Raw genomic sequence first — 23,765 nt, 5'->3', positions numbered from 1 at the left:
GCCCATGTCTCCCCCCTCCCTCAAAACCTCCGGTGGTTACCCATCCACTTCCTCATCAAACGAACTCCTTACCAACGGCTTTTAAGGCACTCGGTCGGCTCTCTCCCTCCCGCCTTACCTCACCGATTTCCTACTACGGCCCAGCCTGCACGCTTTGCTCCTCTAATGCCAACGTCCTCACTGATGGTGTCTCAGTCTCACCTATCTCACTGCTGACCCCTTGCCCACGTCCTCTCTCTGGCCGGGGATGCCCTCCCTCTTTGTATCTGACAGTGGACCCTCTCCCTACCTTCAAAGCCGTGTTAACATCACATCTCCTCCAAGAGGACTTCCCTAACCAAGCCCTCGTCTCCCCTACTCCCTCCCCATTCTGCCTCACCGACGCACTTGGATCTGTATCATTTAAGCACTTGCTATTCACCCCACCCTGACTTCCGTAGCACCTATGTACATATCCACCCTTTATATTCACATCTTGTCTCCCCCTCTATCCTGCAAGCTCCTTGTGGGCAGGGGTCATGTTTACCAACCTTGTAATATTGTACTTTCCCAAGTGCTTAGTACAGTACTCTGAACACAGTAGGTGCTCAGTAAACACTGATTGATTGGTATTAGCCAGGAGCCCTGGGTTCTCATCGCGGCTCTGTCCCTGACCAGCTGGGACAGGTCGCTTAGCCCTGCGGAGCCTCAGTTTCCTCATCTCCAAAATGGGGATAAGATCTGTGTTCTCTCCTCCCTCTTGGATCGTGAGCCCCTTGAGGGACGGGGTCCGATCTGATTTAATCGTAGCCATCCCAAGGGTCGACACGTAGTAAGAGCTTAGTAGAGAAGCTTAATAGCTTCAGAGCTTAGTAGCAGCGAAACAGGGTGGTTTAGTGGATTAGAGCCCGGGACTGGGAGTCAGAAAGACCTGGGTTCCAATCCCGGCTCCGCCATATGTCTGCTGTGTGACCTTGGGCAGGTCACTTTGCTTCTCTGAGCCTCAGTTTCCTCATCTGTAAAATGGGGATAAGAATGTGAGCCCCATGTGGGACTGGGACTGTGTCTGACCTGATTAACTTGTATCTACTCCAGTGCTTAGAACAGTGCTCGGCGCATAATAAGCGCCTAACAAGTACTGTAATTAGTAGTGATAGGAGGGATCGATCCCATGAGGCAAAGAGGGCTTGGTTTAGGCATCTCACCCACTGTTTCCACAGCAGCCACCCAGAGGCCCCTTCTGCTTTGGAACCTGTCGGTGCCGTGACCGAGGGCCGTGAGCCGGCAGCTTTCTTCCTCCGGTCTCTGACGCGTGCTCTTCTGCGGCAGGTTTTCTGGGCGATCGGCACGGTGTTCGAAGTCCTCCTGGCTGTGTTTGTGATGCCCAGCCTGGGATGGCGATGGCTGCTCCTTCTCTCCGCTGCCCCGCTGCTCTTGTTCGCCATCCTCTGTTTCGTAGGTATCCTGGGGAGCAGGTGGAACCAAGCTATTCATGGTGGTGGTTGGGCCGGGGTGGGGAGGCGAAGGGGGGACCCTACACCATCCCAAGAGCAGAGACGAGGGCTGACGCCTCCAGGGGAGGTTGCAGTTCCCTTCTCAGAGAAGCGGCGGGACCTACCGGAAAGAGCCCGGGCCGGGAGTCAGAGGATCTGGGCTCTAATCCCGGCTCTGCCGCTGGTCTGCTGGGTGACCTTGAGCAAGTCGCTTCACTTCTCTGAGCCTCCTTTCCCTCATCTGCAAAATGGGGATTCAATTCCTGTTCTCTCTCCTACTTAGACTGCGAACCCCGGGTGGGACCTGATCATCTTGTCCTTACCCCAGCACTTAGTACACTGCTTGGCGCATAATAGGCACTTAATAGATATCATTATCATTAGTATTATTACTATCAGTTCTTGACCGGCAACCTCAAAGGAGAGTGAGTGCCTCCCCCCTGCTCCCCCTGGTCCCCAGTTCTTTCTCCTGGGGGGGGCCTTGGGAGCCAGGGCTGGGAACCAGCAGCCGCTGGAAGAAGAGGGAGAAAGTCCTCCTGCCCTCTCGGACATGGCAGGACCCAAGCACAGCCCGGGAAGGATTTTGTGGCCACCCTAACCCGTAGATCAATCACTCAATCAGTATTATTTATTGGGCACTTACTCTGTGCAGAGCATTGTACTAAGCACCTGGGAGAGAACAATATAACAGAGTTGATAGAAGTGCTCCCTGCCCATAATGAGCGTACAGTCTAGAGGGGGAGACAGATGTGAATAGAAATAAATAAATGATGGATAGGGACATGAGTGCTGTGGGACTGAGGGAGGGGTGAATTAAGGGAGCAAATCTATGTGTGAAGGTGGCAGCTTAGGCTTTCGTTGAAAAGGTAAAACTCGATCACCAGGGAAGGTTATGAAGCATACAAAAAGAACTGAGCACTGATGAACCTCTCTATAAACTCTATTGCTTTAAGCTACCTAGCTATTATTTTATTTTACTCAGACCATCAATGAGTGGTATTCCTTGAGCATTTACTTAGTACAAAGCCCTGTACTAAGCGCTCAGGACAGTACAGTAGAGTGGGGAAGCACAATCCCTGCCCACAAGGATTCTATCATCTGAAGCAGCATGGCTCAGTGGAAAGAGCACCGGCTTAGGAGTCAGAGGTCATGGGTTCTAATCCCGGCTCTGCCACCTGTCAGCTGTGTGACTTTGGGTAAGGCACTTCACTTCTCTGGGCCTCAGTTACCCCATCTGTAAAATGGGGATTAAGACTGTGAGCCTCATGTGGGACAACCTGATTACCCTGTATCTACCCCAGGGCTTAGAACAGTGCTCTGCATCTAATAAGTGCTTAACAAATACCAAATACCAACATTATTAATGGGAGCGGCATACAATCAGGTATAGGTCTCCCTGAGTTACATGGGCAGGGATAAATTTTTACCAACAATGGGACTCTCCCAAGTGCTTGATACAGTGCTCTGCGCAGAGTAAGTGCTCATCAAATGCTTTTGAGGAAGGCTGTTTTTCCCCCACTCCAGATCGTGTGGTTTTGTTCCTTTGGAACATGCTCACGGCCATGCTCTTTCCTCTTAGAACAATGCTTGGCACATAGTGAGCGCTTATAGCAAATACCATCATGATCATTATCTTTAGGCTCCATCGCTTGTCAGCTGTGTGACTTCGGGCAAGTCACTTAACTTCTCTGTGCCCAGTTACCTCATCTGTAAAATGAAGATGAAAACTGGGAGCCTCATGTGGGACAACCTGATCTCCTCCCCAGGGCTTAGAACAGTACTTTGCACATAGTAAGCGCTTAACAAATGCCATCATTATTAATATTAGGCCACACTACTTCCTTCTTCCCCCTCTCCTCCAACCCCCACTTTCTGCCTTGATTCCTGCATGTTAACTGCAATGTTTCTGTCCCCAGAGGCTGCCCTAACTTGAATTTTCGAGCCTGCGCCGACGATTCTACAGTGATTCCGCTGACAGAAAATTATAACTGTGATATTTCTTAAGCACCTACTATGTGCCAAGCATTGTTCTAAGCTCTGGGTTAGATAGAAAATAACCAACTGAGTCCCAGTCCCAGTGCCACATGGGGTGCACAGTCTAAGTAGGAGAGAGAATGAGTCCTGAATCCCCATGAGGAAAGAGAAGCCTGAAGAAGTTAAACGACTTAATGATAATGGTATTTATTAAGCGCTTACTTCATGCCAGGCACTGTACGAAGTTCTGGGGTGGGTATAACAAATCAGGTTGGGCACAGTCCCTGTCCCACTTGGGGCTCACAGTCTCATTCCTCATTTTCCAGATGAGGTAACTGAGGCACACAGAAGTGAAGTGACTTGCCAAGGTCACACAGCAGATGAGTGGTGGAGCCGTGATCGGAACCCGTGACCTTCTGACTCCCGGGCCCAGGCTCTAGCCACTACACCATGCTCCCTCTGACTTAGGTAACTTGCCCAAAGTCACATAGCAGAAGTTCATCTGCCATAATTACTTTTTAAGAAAATGGGTGTAACTGGATAGAACCCTAAGAAAAGCGATTTGGCCTAGTGGAAAGAGCCCAGGCCTGGGAGGCTGGAGGCCTGGGTTCTAATTCCGGCTCTGACATCTGCTTTCCGTGTGACCCTGGGCAAGTCACTGAACACCTCAGGCCTCGGTTTCCTCATCTGTAAAACCGGGAATAAACATTTGTCCTCCCTCCCCCTTAAAGGGTGGTGTCCTACCTGATTATCTTCTACCGCGGTGCTCGGTAAAGACAGATCCCTGACCGATTGATTGACGGATGGTGGGTGGTGGTTCGATGGACCTCTTTTGACAGTGGCTGCCGGAGAGCGCGAGATACGATGTCCTGTCTGGAAACCAAGAGAAGGCCATGGCCACCCTCCAGAGAATCGCGACGGAGAACGGCGCGCCGATGCCTCTGGGAAAGTTGGTCATTTCCAGGCAGGTCAGTCGCCTCAGGGGCCGGCGGTGTCGGGCCCCACAGAATTTGCTTTTTTCACTGCTACCTCAAAGGAAGATGGAGGGTGAATTCGGTCCACGGTAAGAGGAAGGTCTCGTTTTAGGGCCTGACGAGCCACCCTCTTCTACCGGAGGGAGGTCTCTGAGCCCCACTGCATCCTGAAGGAGGTGGCTGGGGGATGGATTGACTGAGGAAAAGTGAGACAAAGCTCACTTGGCCGCCTTGGAGTTTTGTGGGGTGAGGGGGATCCTTTTGCATACTCTGAGTCATCTGAGGGTGACTGAAGGAGTTTTGTTCTAGTAGGAGTAGTACCGGATTATGCCTGATATTGCTATGCTGTACTCTCCCAACAGCTCAGGATAGTGCTGCACACAGTAAGCACTCAGTAAATACCACTGATCACCTGACTACCTTATTAAGTGCTTTTTATTTGCAAAGCACCATGCTAAAATTGTCAAAGCATAAAGAGATGAGATACAATCACTGTCCCATGTCACGCCCTTGAAAACTCAAGGTAATAAAACAATAATAATAACAATAATAATACCGTAAACTCATTGTGCACAGGGGATGTTTCTGTTTATTGTTACTTCACTTCATTTCTCTGGGCCTCAGTTACCTCATATGTAAAATGCAGATTAAGAGTGTGAGCCCTATGGGGGACAGGGATTGAGTCCAACCTGCCTTCCTTGTTTCAGCACCTAGTTAACTCTTAACAACTACCACTACAACAACTACCACAGCTCTGCCACTTGTCAGCTGTGTGACTTTGGGCAAATCACTTAACTTCTCTGGGCCTCAGTTACCTCATCTGTAAAATGGGGATGAAGACTGTGAGCCTCATGTGGGACAACCTGATTACCTTGTATCTCCCCCAGCGCTTAGAACAGTGCTCGGCACATAGCGCTTAACAAATACCAAAATTATTATTATTACCATAATTATCACTATATTGTACTTACTCTCCCAAGCTTTTAGTACAGTGCTCTGCTCACAGTAAGCGCTCAATAAATATGATTGAATGAACGAATGAAGTGCCTACTACATGCCAAGACAGTGCTAAGGGCTAGGTTGGTTTTTTTTAATAGTATTTGTTAAGTGCATACATTGTGCCAAGCACTGTACTAAGTGCTGAGGTAGATACAAGCTAACCAGGCTGCACACAGTTGATGTTCCACATGGGGCTCACAGTCTTCATTCCCATTTTACAGGTGAAGTAACTGAGGCACAGAGAAGTGAAGTGATTTGCCCAAGGTCCCACGGAAAACATGTGGCAGAGCCGGGATTAGAACCGAAGTCCCTCTGACTGTCAGGCCCAGCTCCATTCACTAGGCTATGCTGCTTCTCCAGAGTAGATAACAGTAATAATTCTCTAGTGTAGATAACTACCCAGATCAGACATGGGGCTCACAGTCTATGAAGGGGAGAGCATAGGGATCTTATCCCCATTTTACAGATGATGAAACTGAGTCACAAGAAAATTAAATGACTTACCCAAGGCCACGCTGGCAGGCAAGTGTCAGAACGGGGACTAGAACCCAGGCCATCTGACTCCCATCCCTGTGCTCTTTCCTCTAGGCTCTATTGCTTGTGGGGCCTAAAAAAGTCAGGTAGGCAAGGGGACAAACCCATTCACCTGTTTCTCCTTATGAGTGCCATTCTTTCAACAAGTAAGCAACCTCCCCCTTGTCTCTTCTACCATTCTCTTTATCTTGTTTTGGGTTTTTTTAACAGGAAGACCGAGGCAAAATCAGGGACCTATTTACACCCCAGTTTAGATGGACAACTTTGTTGCTGTGGTTTATATGGTAAGAGTTACCTTAACTATTTTCTCCCCACTGTCTTTCATTGTTAAAAAAAAAAGCGGATATCAATTATTTTTAAAAGTAAAGAACACTTAACCCCAGCTTTTTTGGACCCTTTTTCTTCCATGGAAGAACAGGGGCTTCTGGAAAACACGGTGACAGACAGACTGTCCTGGCGCACAGCCAGCAGGGACAAGGTGGTTTTTCTTAAAGGACAATTTTCACAGACTGAATCAAGGAGGCAGAATCAAATCCGGAGCTGCCAGGGCCTATTATTATATGGCTCTCACCAGCTCAGACGGCAGATGAATAACAACAGCCACGCAAGAATAGGCCCAAGATTATACAGTGGGAAAAGATACCGGTGGTTGGCAGCCATCTAAGCCCCCCGCCCAAGCACCCAAATGTCAATCGCTGCCGTCAGTATGACTTACGTGGAGTTTCCAGTCACGATTATTGCTCACATCTTCTTTGGCGTTACCAAGTAGAGTCCGTTAGGGGCTATTTCTTCTGATGTCTCACTGTGTTCTATCCAGAGAGGAGTGCAGTATGGGAGGAATGCTCCTTTATTCCCGAATGGAGAACCTCCCCAAATTGCAGAGCGAAACCCCACACTAAGAACTGGAACAAACTGGACTCCCAGCACCACCTGAACAACAGACAGAGCAATGGGGATAAGTGGAATACACGACTAATCCAAAAATCTCATTCATTTGGCACCCCAATTTTTTTTCTTCCATAGCCTCTTACTCGTATCAAAGATGTCTGACTGAAATTTCACCTCATCGCTCTTTCCTTGATCATCCTCTATCAGAAAGGCTAATGAACAGTGAAATGGCCAAAGAATAAAATAGAGAGAAGAAGCAAAGGGCCCTAGATAATCCACAGGCTGGATAAGCAGCCTTGGAATAACTGAGAATTGGCTGAAATCTATCAATCAATCAATCAATCAGTCAGTGGTATTTATTAAGCACTTACTCTGTGCAGAGCACCATACTAAGCTCTTGGGGAGCACAATACAGTAAAATTTAGATGGTACACTCTCTTTAGTCTGCAGACTGTAGATTGTAAGCTCTCTCTAGACACGTCTACCAACTCTTTTATATAGTATATCGCTTAGAGCTGTGCTTTGCGCACAATAAGAGCTCAAAAATTACAGTTGATTGAATAAAACAGAATTGGTAGACCTATTCCCTGCCTACGAGGAGCTTAAGTCTAGAGGGGCAGACAGACATTAATATAAATAAATAAATAAATTACAGCTAGGTTCATAAACAAAAACTCCTCACTCTAGGCTTCAAGGCTCTACGTCACCTTGCCCCTTCCTAACCTCTCCTCCCTTCTCTCTTTCTACTGCCCACCCCGCACGCTCCGCTCCTCTGCCGCCCACCTCCTCACCGTCCCTCGGTCTCGCCTATCCCGCCGTCGACCCCCGGGCCACGTCCTCCCGCGGTCCTGGAATGCCCTCCCTCCTCACCTCTGCCAAACTAATTCTCTTCCCCTCTTCAAAACCCTACTTAAAACTCACCTCCTCCAAGAGGCCTTCCCAGACTGAGTTCCCCTTCTCCCTCTACTCCCTCTACCACCCCCCCTTCACCTCTCCGCAGCTTAACCCTCTTTTCCCCCATTTCCCTCTGCTCCTCCCCCTCTCCCTTCCCATCCCCTCAGCACTGTACTCGTCTGCTCGACTGTATATATTTTCATTACCCTATTTATTTTGTTAATGAAATGTACATCACCTCGATTCTATTTAGTTGCCATTGTTTTTACGAGATGTTCTTCCCCTTGACTCTATTTATTGCCATTGTTCTTGTCTGTCCGTCTCCCCCAATTAGACTGTAAGCCCATCAAATGGCAGGGACCGTCTCTATCTGTTGCCGACTTGTTTATTCCAAGCACTTGGTACAGTGCTCTGCACATAGTAAGCACTCAATAAATACTATTGAATGAATGAATGAAAAGTGCGGTGGGACTGGGGAGCTGGAAAATACTCAGTGAAAGATAGTGGGCTGAAATAATGCCAAGAGGATTAACTCCAGTTCATGGTTCCGATTCTAACTTCCTCTAGACTGTAATGATAATAATAATAATCATGTTATTCGTTAATCGCTTACTATGTGCTGAGCACTGTTATGAGAGCTTCTTGAGGTCAGGGATTGTGCCTCCTATCTCTGTTGTCCTTTCCCAAGTGCTTAATATGGTTCCCTGCACATAGTAAGAGCTCAATAAATACTACCGATCGATTGATTTCTCTTTCATCTTCAACAGGTTTTCCAATGCGTTTTCTTACTATGGGTTGGTTTTGTTAACCACGGAGCTCTTTCAAGCTGGAGATATCTGCAGCAGTGAGTATCTGCTCTTTCATCATCATAATAATAATAATAAAATAAAACACTCTAAATGATATTTATTGTGTGACAGGGACTGGGTCTGACCTGATCACTTTGTAAGCACTTAGTAAGGTGCTTCACCCACAATAAGGGCTCAAAAAATACCCCTGATAGTGTTGGGAAAACATCCCAAGTAATGAGTTAGGTTAGGCCAGCCTTTGATTCATTTTGGTGCAAAAAAGGTCAGTGACGGTTTGGTGGCTAAAGACAGAGAAGTGAGGATGAGCCCAACCTTGTATTTCCCACTGGTTCAGCTTCCCTGGGTGACGCAGCACCACGGGTTTTCCTCTAGTCCGACTCTTCCCCTCAAGTCCTATTTGTTCGTGCCCTGTATTGGCATATCACGTGCCGCTCCGCCTCTGTTTGTTGGGATCTTGTTAACCCTTCATTATACACCAAGCACCTTCATTATCAGCTCTGGGTCATCCAGAGGATAGTCTGTGGCCAAAGAAGTCTTCAACAAGAAGCGTAAGTGTTGCATTTCAAGGCTATGGGTGGCGGTCAGTGATGGATTGCTGTTAAGGTTGTGAAAATATGAGTCTCAAGTCTATGGGTGGCGGTCGGTGATTGGTTGTTGCTAAGGTTGCTGATGAGGTGGATTCGGACCTTGCCAGTCACTGTTTTCCGAGATATAAACTAATAGGTATACATATTCAGTAACGGTAATGCATCTCCCGATTGGACTGTAAGGCCGTCATTGCGCAGGGATTGTCTCTATCTGTTGCCGAATTGTCCATTCCAAGCACTTAGTACAGTGCTCTGCACATAGTCAGCACTCAATAAATACTATTGAATGAATGAATGAATAAAGTTCCATGAGCAGGGTTAAGCCTTGACTACAATAGATTGACCCTAGCGGGGTTTTTTTAATGGTATTTCTTAAGTGCTTACTATATGTGCCAGGCACTGTTCTAAGCAGAGGGATAGATACAAAGTAATCAGGTTGGACACGGGCCATTTCCCACATGGGGCTCACAATCTTAATCCACATTTTACAGATGAGATAACGGAGACACACGAGAAGTGAAGTAACTTCCCCAAGGTCACAGGGCAGAGATGTGGAGGAGCCGGGATTAGAACCAGGTCCTTCTGACTCCTAAACCCGGGCTCTCTCTATCCACAAGGCCGCACTGCTTCTCCAAGGGCTTAGTATAATACTTGGCACAAAGTAAGTGCTTAACAAATATCACAATTGTTATTATTATTTCCCTTTTATCTACGTGGGGGGCCATCACAGAAGCCTTTCATAAAACTAGAAGAATATGAAATCAGAGAGTATAATGACACTATGAGCTCCTTGGGAGTAGGAACAGTGTCTATCTATTTATTGTTTTGTACTCTCCCAAAAGCTTAGTACAGTGTTCTGCATTCAGTAAGCACTCAATAAATGCGATTGACTGACTGAATGAATGAATGAATAAATGACCTTGGCTATTTTTTTACCTCTGTGTTGTAGGTGAGGGTGAGGGACTGAGCTAATCATTTCCGGTGAAGGGAGGGTGAAAGAAGAGGGGAAGGGATGGAGGAAGAGGACCTAAATGAGACCCTCCCCTTTATTATCCTCTGCTGTTTTCCCTCAAACCCAGTTTCCAGCCGAAAGAAGGAAGAGAAGGCCAAGTGCAGCTTGGCTTGTGAGTATCTGACCGAGAAGGACTACACAGACCTGCTCTGGACCACTCTATCTGAGTTTCCTGGTGAGTGGAAGTCGGAGTTGGCCTAGCCAAGCCAGGGGCAGGCCCGGCCCATGGTGGCGTTCGCTAGAAAATTGCAACTCCACTGCTGGGACGGGCAGGGGGCATGAGGTCTCCGCTCTCATCAGTATCTCTGCTACCTACAAGCCTTGGCGGTTTGGCAAGGGGGCGAGGGAAGGGAGCAAACCACCCATCTTATAAGTCACCCCACTCTCCCACCAGTCTGTCCTCCACTGGAAGTTGCTGGGGGGACTCTATAAAGGGAAAGGACACTCAAAGAAGCCGGTCAGTGCTTGTCTCCCCCTGCTCCCAAGCTGCTGCTGCGAGGGCAAGGAAAAACTTGAGGTGACCAGGTCCAATTTGATGGGGCACCAGGGGGGAGGTAACAGGGGCACCTCGGGCTTGCTGTGGTTTCTGGCATTGGCACTGCCATGAGGTAGATTCTGCTTCTGTGGGAACTTCCTTGCATTTCGGTGAGGATGTCGATCTGTCGGGTCACTGACTAATCTTGTGGGCTCTGAAACACGACTTTAGCGTGATACCTATCTTCACTCCAGATGCCACCTCATAAATGACCTTCATGGAGGGCTCTTTTTTAAAATAAAATGGGCTTTGTTAAGCACTTACTATGTGCCAGGCCCTGTTCTAAGAGCTGGGGTAGACACAAGGTAATCAGGTTGGTCACAGTACCTGTCCCACCTGGGGCTCACAGCCTTAATCTCCATTTTAGAAATGAGGTCACTGAGGCACAGAGAAGCAAAGTGTCTTGCCCAAGGTCAGACAGCAGACAAGTGGCAGAGGCAGGATTAGAACCCAGGTCCTTCTGACTCCCAGGCCCATGCTCTAGCCGCTAGCTCGTGCTGAATAGAAGCTCATGCCCTAATATTAATCATAATTATGGCACTTGTTAAAACACTTACTATATGTCAAACACTGTCCCAAGCGCTAGAGTAGATACAAGTTAATCAGATCAGACACTGTCTTTGTGCCCACATTGGGCTCATAGTCTTAGTAGGAGGGAGAACAGGCACTGAGACCCCATTTTTTACAGATGAGGAAACTGAAGCACAGAGAAGTCAAACGACTTTCATTCATTCATTCATTCATTCATTCATTCATTCATTCATTCATTCAATAGTATTTATTGAGCACTTACTATGTGCAGAGCACTGTACTAAGCGCTTGGAATATACAATTCGGCAACAGATAGAGACCTGAAGACACTCAGCAGGCAAGTGGTGGAGCCGGAATGAGAAGTCTGGTCCTTCCCATCCCAAGCCTGGGCTCTTTCCACTAGGCTTCACTGCTCTCCCGGGGTGCTCTGGGGTCATTGCTCTGAGCTTGCATATGAAAGTCACTAGAAATGGTTCTCTGACCAGCCAGAAGAGAGGTCTGTCTCCGTCAGAGCGGACCTTATAGGTAGACCGAGCTAGAACTACTCTGGAGACCAAAAAGGTGGTTCTGAGCATGTTCACAATTCAGGCTGGGGGGGGTCCTGGGACCCCAAGTCCCAGAAACCTTCAGGGTACATAAGTCTCATCCTTCCTCGTCCTGACGCCCGATGTCCTGGGTAAGTGACTTGGCCAGGATAAAAGATGGAAACGTGGAAAAATCAAGCAATCAGTGGCATTTATTGAGCACTTCCTTTGTGCAGAGCACTGGACTAATCACTTGGGAGAGTCCTAGATAACAGAGTTGGTAAAAAAACAAAAAACCTTTTGCACTCTGGCCTCCCTGCTTCTGATGGGCACCTTCAAGTGTGTGACAAGTGGCACCGGGTATAATTCGTGTTTATAATTCGTACCGAGGCTGTACAATCTGCAGGAAATTTTCAAATGAAAATGTTACTGTTCTCCTAAGATTATCTTTTCATGCATTCAACCATCAGTAGTATTTTCTGGACACCTGCTGTATCCAGAGGACTACTGAGCACTTGGGAGAGTTTCACGGAGATAGAAAACAAATGCTTCGTGCGGTTCTCTGCCCACACTGGGTGTCCAATAAACACTACCGAGGTTCCCAGAAACGGGAGATAATTGAAGGGGAGTGGGAAGAGCTGACAGAAATCCTTACTAGGTCCAGGACCTCCATTATAAGGTCTCTGATCAATTGGAGGTACTTAGTGAGCGCTCACTGCGTGCAGAGCACTGTGTGCACAGTGCTTGGGAGAGGACAATATAACAGAGTTGGTAGACACACTCCCTGCCCATGATGAGCTTATGGCCTGATCTACTAGAACCAACGTTTTCTTTTCCCCCTATAGGTGTCCTTGTGACTTTATGGATTATTGATCGACTAGGCCGCAAGAAGACAATGGCCCTTTCCTTTTTCATCTTCTCCTTTTGTAGTCTCCTGTTGTTTATCTGTGTCGGAAGGTAGGAAATCAAAGGGGCAAAAGGAGGGAAAAACCTAACGTTAACTCAGCTGTTGAACTGAGTTGTGAAACTCAGATTTTAAAATAACTCCTTAGAGAGTTTGTTGGAATGAGCAGACTGAAGAAGAGTTTGCATTTTCTTATTCTTTGGTTAGTTTTCTGTCTTACGGACTGACTCCGGTAGAAAGACTATTCAAGGATTTTCCTCATGCACCTTCCTTTCTGCTATGAGTTCTATCACTGTGGGGGGTTTTTTTTTTTAAATGAAGTGGAACAAAATACAACCGACTAACCAGAAAATAAGACAAAATTGTGGGTAAGACCTTAATCGGTGATATTTATTGAATGCCTGGCGGGTACTAAGTCTCAAGAAGAATACAATAGAAGCCACTGAAATGGTCCCTACTCTCAAAGAGTTTACCCCCCTCATCCCCTTAGCAGTTATGGAAGCAGCATAGCCTAGTGGATAGAGGACTGGCTTGAGAGTCAGAAGGACCTGGGTTCTAATTCTGACTCCACCTGTCTGCTGAGTGACCCTGGGCAAGTCACTTAACTTCTCTGAGCTCAGTTACCTCATCTGTAAAACAGGGATGATGAATGTGAGCCCCATGTGGAACAGAGACTGTGTCCAACTTAATTAATTTCTACCCAACAGTTACAACAGTGCTTGACACATAGTAAGCGTTTGACAAATACCATCATTATTATTATTATGAATATATCCATAATTTGTTTATATTAATGTCTGCCTATCCCTCTAGACTTTAAGCTCCTTGTGGGCAGGGAATGTGTCTACAAACTCTGTTGTATTGTATGCTCCCAAGTGCTTAGTACAGTGCTCTGCACACAGTAAGTGCTCAATAAATACAACTGATTGATTTTAAGAGCAAAATAGGCAGACATAATCCCACTAGATTGAAAAGTCTCCCTAGAGTGGGAACACCTAGAGGGCAGGGATCATGTTTGCTAACTCAGTTGAACAGTGCTCTGAACAGTGAGAGCTCAATAATACTAGTATTACTAATAATAATAATAATGGTACTTCCTAAACACTTATTATGTGCCAAGCACTGTTCTAAACCCTGGAGTAGATACCAGTTAGTCAGGTTGGATACAGTCCCTGTCCCACATGGGACAGAGAAACAGCATGGCGTAGAGGATAGAGAAGGGACTGGGAATCAGAAGGTCATGATTTCTAATCCCGGCTCTGCCACTTGTTTGCTGTGTGACCTTGGGGAAGTCAGTTCACTTTTCTGGGCGTCAGGTACCTCATCTGTGAAATGGGGATTGAGACTGTGAGCCTCTTCTGCGACAGGGACTGTTTCCAATCTGATTTGCTTGTGTCCACCGTAGCATTTAGTACAGTGCATGGCACATCGTAAGGGCTTAACAAATAGCACAGTTATTATTATTACTTATTATTATTATGGGGCTTCCACCCATATCCCCAGGTTACTGATGAGGTAACTGAGGCACAGAGAAGTTAAGTGACTTGCCCAAGGTCGCACAGCAGACACGTGGCAGAGCCGGGACTAGAACCCAGGTCCTTCTGACTTCCAGGCCCATGTTCTATCCATTAAGCCAAGCAGCTTCTGACCTAACTTGTTTACAAATAGAGTAAGAGAATGACAAAGGATATAACAGCTAATAGCATAAATAATTGAATACCCATAGACATAAAAGCTGAGGATAGTATAAACAAATAATAATAATGATTTTTGTTACGCACTTACTCTATGTCAAGCACTTTTCTAAGCGATGGGGAAAGTACAAGATAATCAGGTTGGACATAATTCCGGCCCCATAGGGACTCACAGTCTAAAGGGGAAGGGAGAAAAGGAAATGCCTGTTTTACAGATGAGGAAACTGAGCACAAAGAAGTGAAGTGACTTGCCCAAAGTCACACTGCAGGGGAATAGCAGTGATGGGATTAGAACCCTGGTCCTCTGACCCTCTGGTCTGGGGTATTTCCACTATGCTTTGCTGCTTCTCAGGTGGCTGTTGGGCTACCTGGCTTGGGACATGGGGAATTAATCAAAGAAGACTCTCCTGGAGAAGGTGGGATTTGTAGGAGACCTTTAAAGACGGGGAGTGCCATGATCTGGAGGATTGGGAGAGAGGGAGATGTCAGGTTAGGCCTACAAGAAATCAGACCCTGTTCCTTTTTTTAAAAATGGTATTTGTTAAGCACTTACTGTGTGCCAGGCCCTGTGTTAAGTGCTGGGATAGACAATTTAAATCTGGTTTAAACCCAGATCCTGTCCCACATGGGGCTCACGGCCTTAATCCCCATTGTGCAGATGAGGTAACTGAGGCCCAGAGAAGTGAAGCTACTTGCCCAAGACCACACAGGAGACAAGTGACAGAGCCAGGATTAGAACCAAGGTCCTTCTGACTCCCAGGCCCGGGCTCACTCCACTAGGCCACGCTGCTTCTCAGATTCTATGCCTCAGTTTCTTCACCTGCAGAATGCAGAAGGTAGTACCTATAACCTAATAGTAGCTGTTCTCCCAGGGTTGCTGTGAGGAAAAAGGCGGGATAAAACCATTTGGTTTTTCATGAGAAATCCGCATTTGGTGGGAACTCCAAAGAGCTGCCTAGAGAGGTCCCTTCATGAGGTGACCGTGGATATTTGTTGTGGAGCAGAGGGGCCGTTTTCCACGCCCACGGAGGGCCGATCTGCTTCCCCCCTTTCCTCCTCCTCTCTCTGATAGAAGTTGTGGCTCCCATCGGCACCCTTCTCCTCCGGCTAAGAATGCTGGAGGCGCAGTGGCCACTGTCCACGTAGGACATATGCCGGACTGCCTGATCTTCGGCTTGCCCACCCCTCTTGGATGGAAGTGGATACTTCTGGGTCTGGTTTTAAAACCTTCAACCCAGAGTCGCTCCGTCACAGCTCCAGCTGCCGGGTTCTTCAGCTCGGACGGGGCTCCAGAGGCAGGGAACCCGGAGGGGAAGGCAACAATTCTGGAGCACGTCGTGGAGGGTGTAACTGATTTCCCCCCAGCCTGGGAGAAACGCTCTGGAATTGCCTGAACCCCACAAAACGACGTGTGTGGTGTCATCACGTCCCCCAAGTTCCCACCACGTGCTTGGTGGCCTTCCAAGCTAGAAGTTGGCTAGATGTGCCCCAGAGCTTTGTCTCTGAGGAGATTTTGATTTTCCAAGGGCCTCACCTTTAGGACATCCTTGAGATAATAGGTACTTTTATCCCCATTTTACAGATCAAAAAACCGAGGCACCGGAAGATAAACCGGACAGCCCCAGTGTAAATTGGTACAACTCTTTCCCCAGATACGGCACTCTCTACTGACAGCTGTTGGGGCTCTTTTTGCTCAGCATTATAGGGGACAGAGAGAGGGAGGGGAAAACGTAAGAAAGGGGAAAGGGGAGGGGGGACGCGGCCAAGGAGGGTGGAGTCGATGCACTAATCCGCTTTTTAACCCCTCAGGAATGTTCTCACTGTATTACTCTTCGTAGCCAGAGCTTTTATTTCCGGAGGATTTCAAGCTGCTTACGTCTACACCCCTGAGGTATGGGCTGCTGGGGGGAGAGGAGAGGTTTTGCGGGCAGGGAGGGAGGTTATTCACTTTAGATTGGTTGTCCCAGCTTCCTGCCTGCTCCTGGGGCAGGAGTGGCTAATTATTTCGGCAACTGTCTGAGATCCGGCCATTAGAGAAGGGTTAAAGTGTAAAAATCCCATTCCGGGCCGGACAGGTGGATCATTTCATTACTCTGGTTCTTTAACTGGGACATTTCTTTCAGTTTTTTTTAATGGTATATGTTAAACATTTACTATGAGCCAGGCACTGTACTAAGTGCTGGGGTACATACGAGCTAATCAGGTTGGACCCAGGCAATATTCTGCATGTCTGTTGTATTGTACTCTCCCAAGCACTTAGTACAGTGCTGTGCACACAGTAAATGCTCAGTAAATACGGTTGATGAATGAATGAATATCTTCAATGACTTAAAGATAAGTCACTGAAGGCATGACTACAAAAGTTCTGGGTATGGTTCTGAATAAGTTCATACATTCTAGAGATAACTTAATCAATCCATGGTGTTTATTGAGCGCTTACTGTGGGCAGAGCACTGTATTAAGCACTTGGGAGAGGACAGTACAGAGCTGGTAGACACTTTCTCCACCCACAACAAGTTTATGATCTAGGGGCATAATGATAATAATAATAATAATAATGTTGGTATTTGTTAAGCACTCACTAGGGGCAGAGCACTATTCTAAGCGCTGGGGTAGGTACAGGGTAATCACACTGTCCCACGTGAGGGTCACAGTCTTAATCCCCATTTCACAGATGAGGTAACTGAGGCACAGAGAAGTTAAGTGACTTGCCCCCAGTCACACAGCTGACAAGTGGCAGAGCGGGAATTCGAACCCCTGACCTCTGACTCCCAAGCCCGGGCTCTTGCCACTGAGCCACGCTGCTTCCCTAATGAGTTTGTACTGATGGGTTTATGCATCTTAGGGAATCAATCAAGAAGATCTTGTTGGAAGTGGGATTTTCACAAGGCTTTGAGTCTGGGGAGAGCTGTGGTCTGTCAGATTCGGGGGGTGGGGGTGCAGAAAGGCCTTCTCAAGTCGGGGAGGAGTGAGGTGATGGAGGAGTTGAGAGCCGGGGACAGAGAGAAAGCTAGCAAATTAATCCAGCAATCAATGATATTTACTGAGCCCTTCCTGGGTGCACAGTAGATAGGGGAGCTGGTGGAGAGCCTTGAAGTAGTTGTAGGGAGGAGGGGGTTGGACCGTGGGCAAGCCACTTAACCTCCCTGGGCCTCGGTTTCCCATCTGTAAAATGTATCTATCCCAGCGCTTACTACAACGCCCGGTGCAGAGTGAGTGTTTAACAAATACCATAAAAAAAGTATCTGCAGCTTTTCACATTTGCTCCTTCTTCTTCTCCTCTCAGGTTTATCCGACAGCCACGCGGGCCCTGGGCTTAGGCACCTGTAGTGGAATGGCCAGAGTCGGGGCGCTCATCACCCCCTTTATCGCTCAGGTAGGAAAAGGCCCAGCCGAGCACAGGGGAGGGACTTGGGGAGCGGAAGTTTCGGGGGTGGGGGGAAGGCTAAGTGGCTCTGAACCTGCCCTGTGGAGACACGTGGGTCCAGGGATTAGGCCTCCCCATCTTGGAGAGAGAGGAGAGAAGGGGACTCCAAGGAGCATCGTCGAGATGAACTAAATAGGGGTTTTTTTAAGTGCTTATCAGGTGCTTCGCACAGGGCTAAGCACTGGAATAACTCCTAACTTTCAGCTTTAAGGCTGTCTATCGCCTGTGCACCTCAATCTCACCTATGTACTTTCACCTGTGACTTTTGGACGCTTGATATCCCCTCCACCCCCAATCAAACAGCACTTATGCCTGGCTTAGTGGAAAGAGCCCAGGCTTGGGAGTCAGAGGACGTGGGTTCTAATCCCGGCTCCACCACTTGTCTGCTCCATGGCCTTGGGCAAGCCACTTCACTTCTCTGGGCCTATCTCATCTGTAAAATGGGGTTTAAGACTGTGAACCCCACATGGGACGACCTGATTACTTTCTATCTACCCCAATGCTTAGAACAGTGCTTGGCACATAGAAAGTACTTAATAAATACCATAAAAAGGGACTGATTTGGGAGACTGGGATATTTGGGTGCAACTGGTTTGAAGATGAAGGTTTTAACTTTGATTTTTAGGGCTAAAAATGGTCTCAAAGTAGTCTAGGTTTGGAAGCAACCTGCTATTTCCCCTCTCTGAGTTATGTTGACCTCTTTCCCTGTCCCTGACGTGGACCCTCTTAATAAGGAGAAGTAGCATGGCCTAGTGGATAGAGCACTGGCCTGAGCATCAGAAGGTCATGGGTTCTAATTCCAGCTCTGCACTTTTTCTGCTCTGTGGCCTTGGGCAAGTCGCTTCACTTCTCTGTCCCTCAGTTGCCTCATCTGTAAAATGGCCATTAAGACTGTGAGCCCTATGCAAGACAGAGACTGGGTCCGAGCCGGTTTGCTTGTATCCACCCCAGCCCTTAGTACAGTGCCTGGCACATAGTAAGGGCTTAACAAATACCATATTAACTAATTAATTCCAATTCTCATTCCTCTGGTTTTAGTATAAAGCAGTCCGTCAGTCTGTCAGTCAGACGTATTTATTGAGCACTTACTATGTGCAGGGTGCTGTACTAAGGACTTGGGAGTGGACACTGTAATAATAAACAGACACATTTCCTGTCCAGGCACTTTCTCCTTCAGCTTCTCCTTCTTTCTCTCCCACTAGATTTTAATCTCCTTGAGGGCAGGAGTCATGTCTACCAATTCTATTACACTGTCCTCTCCCAGTCGCTTAGTTCCATGCTCTGTACATAGTAAGCACTCCCTGATGTCATCGATTAACCCAGTCATCATCACCATGATCTTTATTAAGGGCTTGGAAAGTATAAAATGAAGAAAGGACCCCCTTCCCAGCCTACAAGAAGCTTACAGTCTAGTGGGGGAGACCTACTTAAAAATATTCACACATCGGTCAAGAAAATAATTAAATAGCTACATAGATGTTATGGGCAGGAAACGCTTCCGCTAATTCTGTCGTACTCTCTCCGAACCTTAGTACAAGGGTCTGCATGTAGTAAAAGCTCAATAAACACCACCAATTGAGTGATATACATCTATTAAGTGCTCACTGTCGGCCATACATTTTACTAAACACTAGATTCAAGAAAATCAGGTCAGGCGCAGTCCCTGTCCCACACAGGGCTGGCTCCCAGACGAAGCTGAAAGGAGAACGGATATCAAATCCTTATTTTACAAAAGAGGAAGCCGAGGCATAGAGACGTGAAGTGACTTACCCAAGGTCCCACGGCAGGCGAGCGGCAGAGCCGGGATTAGAACCCAGGTCCTTCTGACTCCCAGTCCTCTGTTCTCTCTTTTAGACTCAGTATTCCTGAGAGATAAATAAGGGGAAGATGAAATTGTCAGCATTTTGCAAATGGGACTACAAGTTATTCATTGAAAGAAAAGAATTCTGAACCCCAGCATTAGGGGTTGGGAGAGGTTGAGGTAATCTAAAGATTAGGAAACTCCCTGCATAAGAAATTTAAACCTTATGGAGTCGAAATAAGTGCCAAACAGATACAGTAGGTTGCTTGAGAAGCAGTGTGGCCTAGTGGAAAGAGCACATGGGTCTGGGAGTCAGAGGACCCAAGCCCTAACTCCAGCTCTGCCACTGGGCTGCTGTGTGACCTTAGGCAAATCACTTCACTCCTCTGGGCCTCAGTCACCTCATCTATAAAATGGGGATTGAGACTAGGAGCCCCTTGTGGGACAGGGACTGCTTCCGATCTAATCATCTCATATCTACCCCTGAGCTTCTCACAGTGCCTGGTTAAGAAAGCACTTAACAGGTTCCATAAAACAAAAACAAAAAATCAGAAAAGATCTTCTGTGTTCTGAAGGTGTTTAGCTAGGTTTAGTGCCATTTCCTGCTCAGCGTGAGCATATACTTTAACGGAAAAAAAGGAGGAAGATGGGAGGGAAGGGCAGACTGAAAAGGACAGATCCGGTCTAATCAGTCAGTCAGTGGTATTTATCGAGCGCTTACTGTGTACAGAGCACTGTACTAAATGTTTGGGAGAATACGATAGAACAATAAACAGACACATTCCCTGTCCACAACCAATTTACAGCCTAGAGGGGGGAGACAGACAGATGGTACTATAAAGAAATAAATTTCAAATATGTACCTAAGTGCTGTGGAGCTGGGCGGGGGTTTGAATAAAGGGAGCAAGTCAGGGCGACCCAGAAGGGGGTTGAAGAAAAAAAGAGGGCATAGTCAGGGAAGGCTTCTTGGAGGAGATGTGCCTTCAGGAAGAGTTCCGAAATGGGGGAGAGTCCTCGTCTGACGGATCATGGGCCTTCACGGCTTGCGTCTTTCTCCCATAGGTGATGCTGGAATCGTCCGTCTATCTGACCCTGGTGGTCTACAGCGGCTGCTGCCTGCTGGCCGCCGTGGCTTCCTGCTTCCTGCCTATCGAGACCAAAGGCCGAGGCTTACAGGAGTCCAGCCACCGGGAGTGGGGTCAGGAGATGGTTGGAAGGGGCTGCCAAAATGTAGGCCTCACCAGATCAAACTCTGGGTCGCAGGAGTAACGGACGGTGCGGGGGTGGACTGTCGGGAAGACCAGAGAGGGAGGAGCTGCGTAAAAAAACAACAAAAAAAACCCCCCAGCAACAACAAAAAAAACCCAAACAAGCTGACCGGGCCCCACCACTGCCAAATGTCGTGTGTCAAAGTGCAGGAGCTATTGATTGGACCTAAAGGGATTCACGTCTTTCCTCTCATTTGCTCATTTTCATGCAGAGTCCCCGGGGCTCGGTGCTGGGCTTCCGGTTTGCCATCGGCCCCGTTTGCTGACTGGGCCAGTCGAGGCTGATAGTCGACTAGCTGCTGGTGCTCCTGCTCAGGATGGGACCAAGTCTGGATGTTTAATGGCAAGGGGGAAGGCTTATGAGCCAGAGAGAGCCCAGCCCAGCACAGTCACCAGGATGCAGGAGGGTCTTCGGATGATAAAGCCTCCTCTGTGCTCTACTGAATCATCAACCACCACCGTCCAGCTGACCGGCAGCAGTTGCTGGGAATTTGCTCCTTAATTCCCCCAGGGTGGGGAGGTGGTTTCTGTGACATTCTGTCTCTTAGAAAAGGCCCAGTGCGTCTTGAGTGACAGAAGAATACTTGGGCAGGAAGTATCATCTAGACCATATAAACTAGCGATAGAGAGGTACCCTCTAAAAACTAGGTGCAGGGAGGTACCCTTTAAATGAGGAAAGAACCACCTAAAAACTAGGGGCAAGGAGGCATCAACTTGAAACTAAGGGGTAGGGAGGTGCCATCTAAAAACTAGGGGCAGGGAAGTACCATCTAAAGGAGGGAAATGGAGTTTCTCTCTAAACTAGGGACAGGAACTACTATACAAACTAGGAACAGGGGGTCTTGCCTTGTTTTATGCCATCGAATTTCTCCAACCATAGTGACGCCATGGACACATCTGTCCCAGAACGCCCCGCTTCCACCTGCAATCATTCTTGTAACCTATCCAGAGTTTTCTTGGTAAAAATAACGAAGCGGTTTACTGTCGCCTCCTTCCTCACGGTCGACTCGAGCCTCCCCCGCCCCCCACCCCCCCGATTCTCTCCCGGGCCACTGCCACCCAGCACGGGTGAGTTTTGACTTGCGGCAGATGGCCAGTCACTCGCTAGCCACGGCCCAAGCTAAGAATGGAATGGATAGGCCTCGGGAGCGGGGGGTGCCATCTAAATTAGGGCCACGAAGGTGCCATCTAAAAACTAGGGGCAGGGAAGTACCATCTAAACCAGGGAAATGGTGATATCCTCTAAATTAGGGCCAGGAGATGCCATATAAACAAGGAGCAGGGTGTGTGTGTCGGGGGGTACCATCTAAATTAGGGCCAGGAAGGTGCCAGCCAAGGGAGGGAAATGGAGATACCATCTAAACCAAGAGCAGAGGGTGCCGTTGGAATTAGAGTCAGGAGATACTAGACCGGAGGAAGAGCACTACCCTCTAAACTAGAGACGGTCCACTTTGCACGGTTTCCAGGGCCGGGGAGGGCGGGTGGGATGGAAGGTACTTCTGTTTTCGTTCAAACGTCAGCAGATCCGCCTCTGCCTCTTGGGGGAGATGAGTATTTCCCGAAGTACGACGATCACGTCTGGGGCATTATGTGTTGTGCGTGCTGCATGGGCCCAGGTGGATTTGGGCTCCATTCGGTTAGGCCTGTACTCGTCCAGGGTTGCCACGGTATCGGCCGTCCCGTACGATTCACGATATTTATTGAGTACTTGGGAGGAAGCGGACATGATCCCTGCCTTCAAGGAGCTTACAATCTACAAGGGCCCGGGGCACCGTACTAAGCACCTGGGGGAGCCCCAGTAACATTAGTAGACGGGGCTCTCTGCCCTTAAGGAGTTTACAATCTACTGCGTGCAGAGCACTGTACTAAGCACCTGGGAGAGGACGTACAGGTGGTAGACACGATCCCTGCTCTCAAGGAGCTTACCGTCTAACGGGGAACAACTGTCAGCAGCGCAGGGGTGGAAATGTTTTTGGCAGGAGGCAGGAGTCCCAACAGATCTCCCTCGGGGCAGGAGTAGCCGATCCAGGGACCAAGAGGCATCCTCTCACCCCTCTGCCTCTGTGAGGGCCCAGGAGGGCACTGACCCTCTGATTCCTCTGGGCCCCGTAGACCCTCCCGTGAGGTGGTTCCAGGCCCCCGTGGCCCTTTTGCCACGGAGAGATTGGAAGCTCGTGTGGGCGGGGAACATGTCCATTAATTCTTTCGTATCGTTCCCTTCCATTGCTAAGTACAGTACGCTGCACACGGTAAACGCTCAATAAATACCATCGACTGACTGAGATGCTAGGAGGACCCTCATGTGGGGGAACCCACTCCCTCATCCCTTGGCGTTTCATCGGCCACGGGAGTTGAGAATCCAGACGTCAAGGAGCAGAAGGAAACATACGACTGAAATGAAAGGACCCTCCAGTCTATGGTTTTTTGGAATGCTACTACTGGACCCACTGTCCCTTAGGTCGAAGAGGAACTCTCGGCTTATCTCCAGTAACCCCCTCCTCTGGGATGTCACAGGGACGGATGGCAGGGCCAACCACGCCACGTGGGGCAATATCAGGACCACTTACTGGGCTAACTGGTTCAGGGCCAGGCCCCTCGGCCACAGAATGGGCCCACTTGCAAAGGAACATGGAGGACACCAATAGAATGTCTCTCAGTTGATGGGAATGGGGGGACGGGGAGGGGGCCGACTGTAGCCCCGCATCAGCTCCGTGTTGTTGTAGTGTGATACCCCAGCTATCTGTTCATCCCAATGCATCTTCCCGGGTTGAGGGAAATACTACCAGAGGAGGGAGGAAGCTCTCAGTTCTCATAGAAGGCCAAAGAAGCTTGTGAATTCTGCCCGGAGCTGTCTGTGCTGAGTAAATATTGCGAGAACCTTAATGTGCTTGTCCATCTGGTATTGAAACGTGTTGATAAAAGACAGTGACGAGTCTTA

The 23,765-nt window shown here is 48.2% G+C and overlaps 1 protein-coding gene and 1 long non-coding RNA gene across 2 annotated transcripts in view; one reads left to right on the top strand and one right to left on the bottom strand.

Annotated features, from left to right (window-relative positions):
* Positions 1–23,765, top strand: part of LOC100076768 (SV2 related protein) — a 43,587-nt gene extending 19,822 nt beyond the window's left edge. The window contains exons 8-16 of the mRNA XM_029049303.1: positions 1,309–1,434; positions 4,286–4,414; positions 6,164–6,237; positions 8,503–8,579; positions 10,211–10,318; positions 12,579–12,690; positions 16,141–16,222; positions 17,618–17,707; positions 20,622–23,765. Of these exons, the coding sequence (XP_028905136.1) occupies positions 1,309–1,434; positions 4,286–4,414; positions 6,164–6,237; positions 8,503–8,579; positions 10,211–10,318; positions 12,579–12,690; positions 16,141–16,222; positions 17,618–17,707; positions 20,622–20,828 (1,005 nt within the window). The 3' untranslated portion in view covers positions 20,829–23,765. The remainder of the gene's footprint in view (positions 1–1,308; positions 1,435–4,285; positions 4,415–6,163; positions 6,238–8,502; positions 8,580–10,210; positions 10,319–12,578; positions 12,691–16,140; positions 16,223–17,617; positions 17,708–20,621) is intronic.
* On the bottom strand, positions 1,357–6,878 carry LOC120639066. The gene is made up of 3 exons (XR_005661245.1): positions 6,669–6,878; positions 4,191–4,319; positions 1,357–1,443 (listed from the first exon to the last, which is right to left on the bottom strand). It is a non-coding gene; the product is annotated as an uncharacterized LOC120639066 (long non-coding RNA).

The sequence above is a fragment of the Ornithorhynchus anatinus genome, chromosome 21 (assembly GCF_004115215.2).
Source record: "Ornithorhynchus anatinus isolate Pmale09 chromosome 21, mOrnAna1.pri.v4, whole genome shotgun sequence".
NCBI lineage: Eukaryota > Metazoa > Chordata > Mammalia > Monotremata > Ornithorhynchidae > Ornithorhynchus > Ornithorhynchus anatinus.
This window is presented reverse-complemented; position numbering and strand designations above follow the sequence as displayed.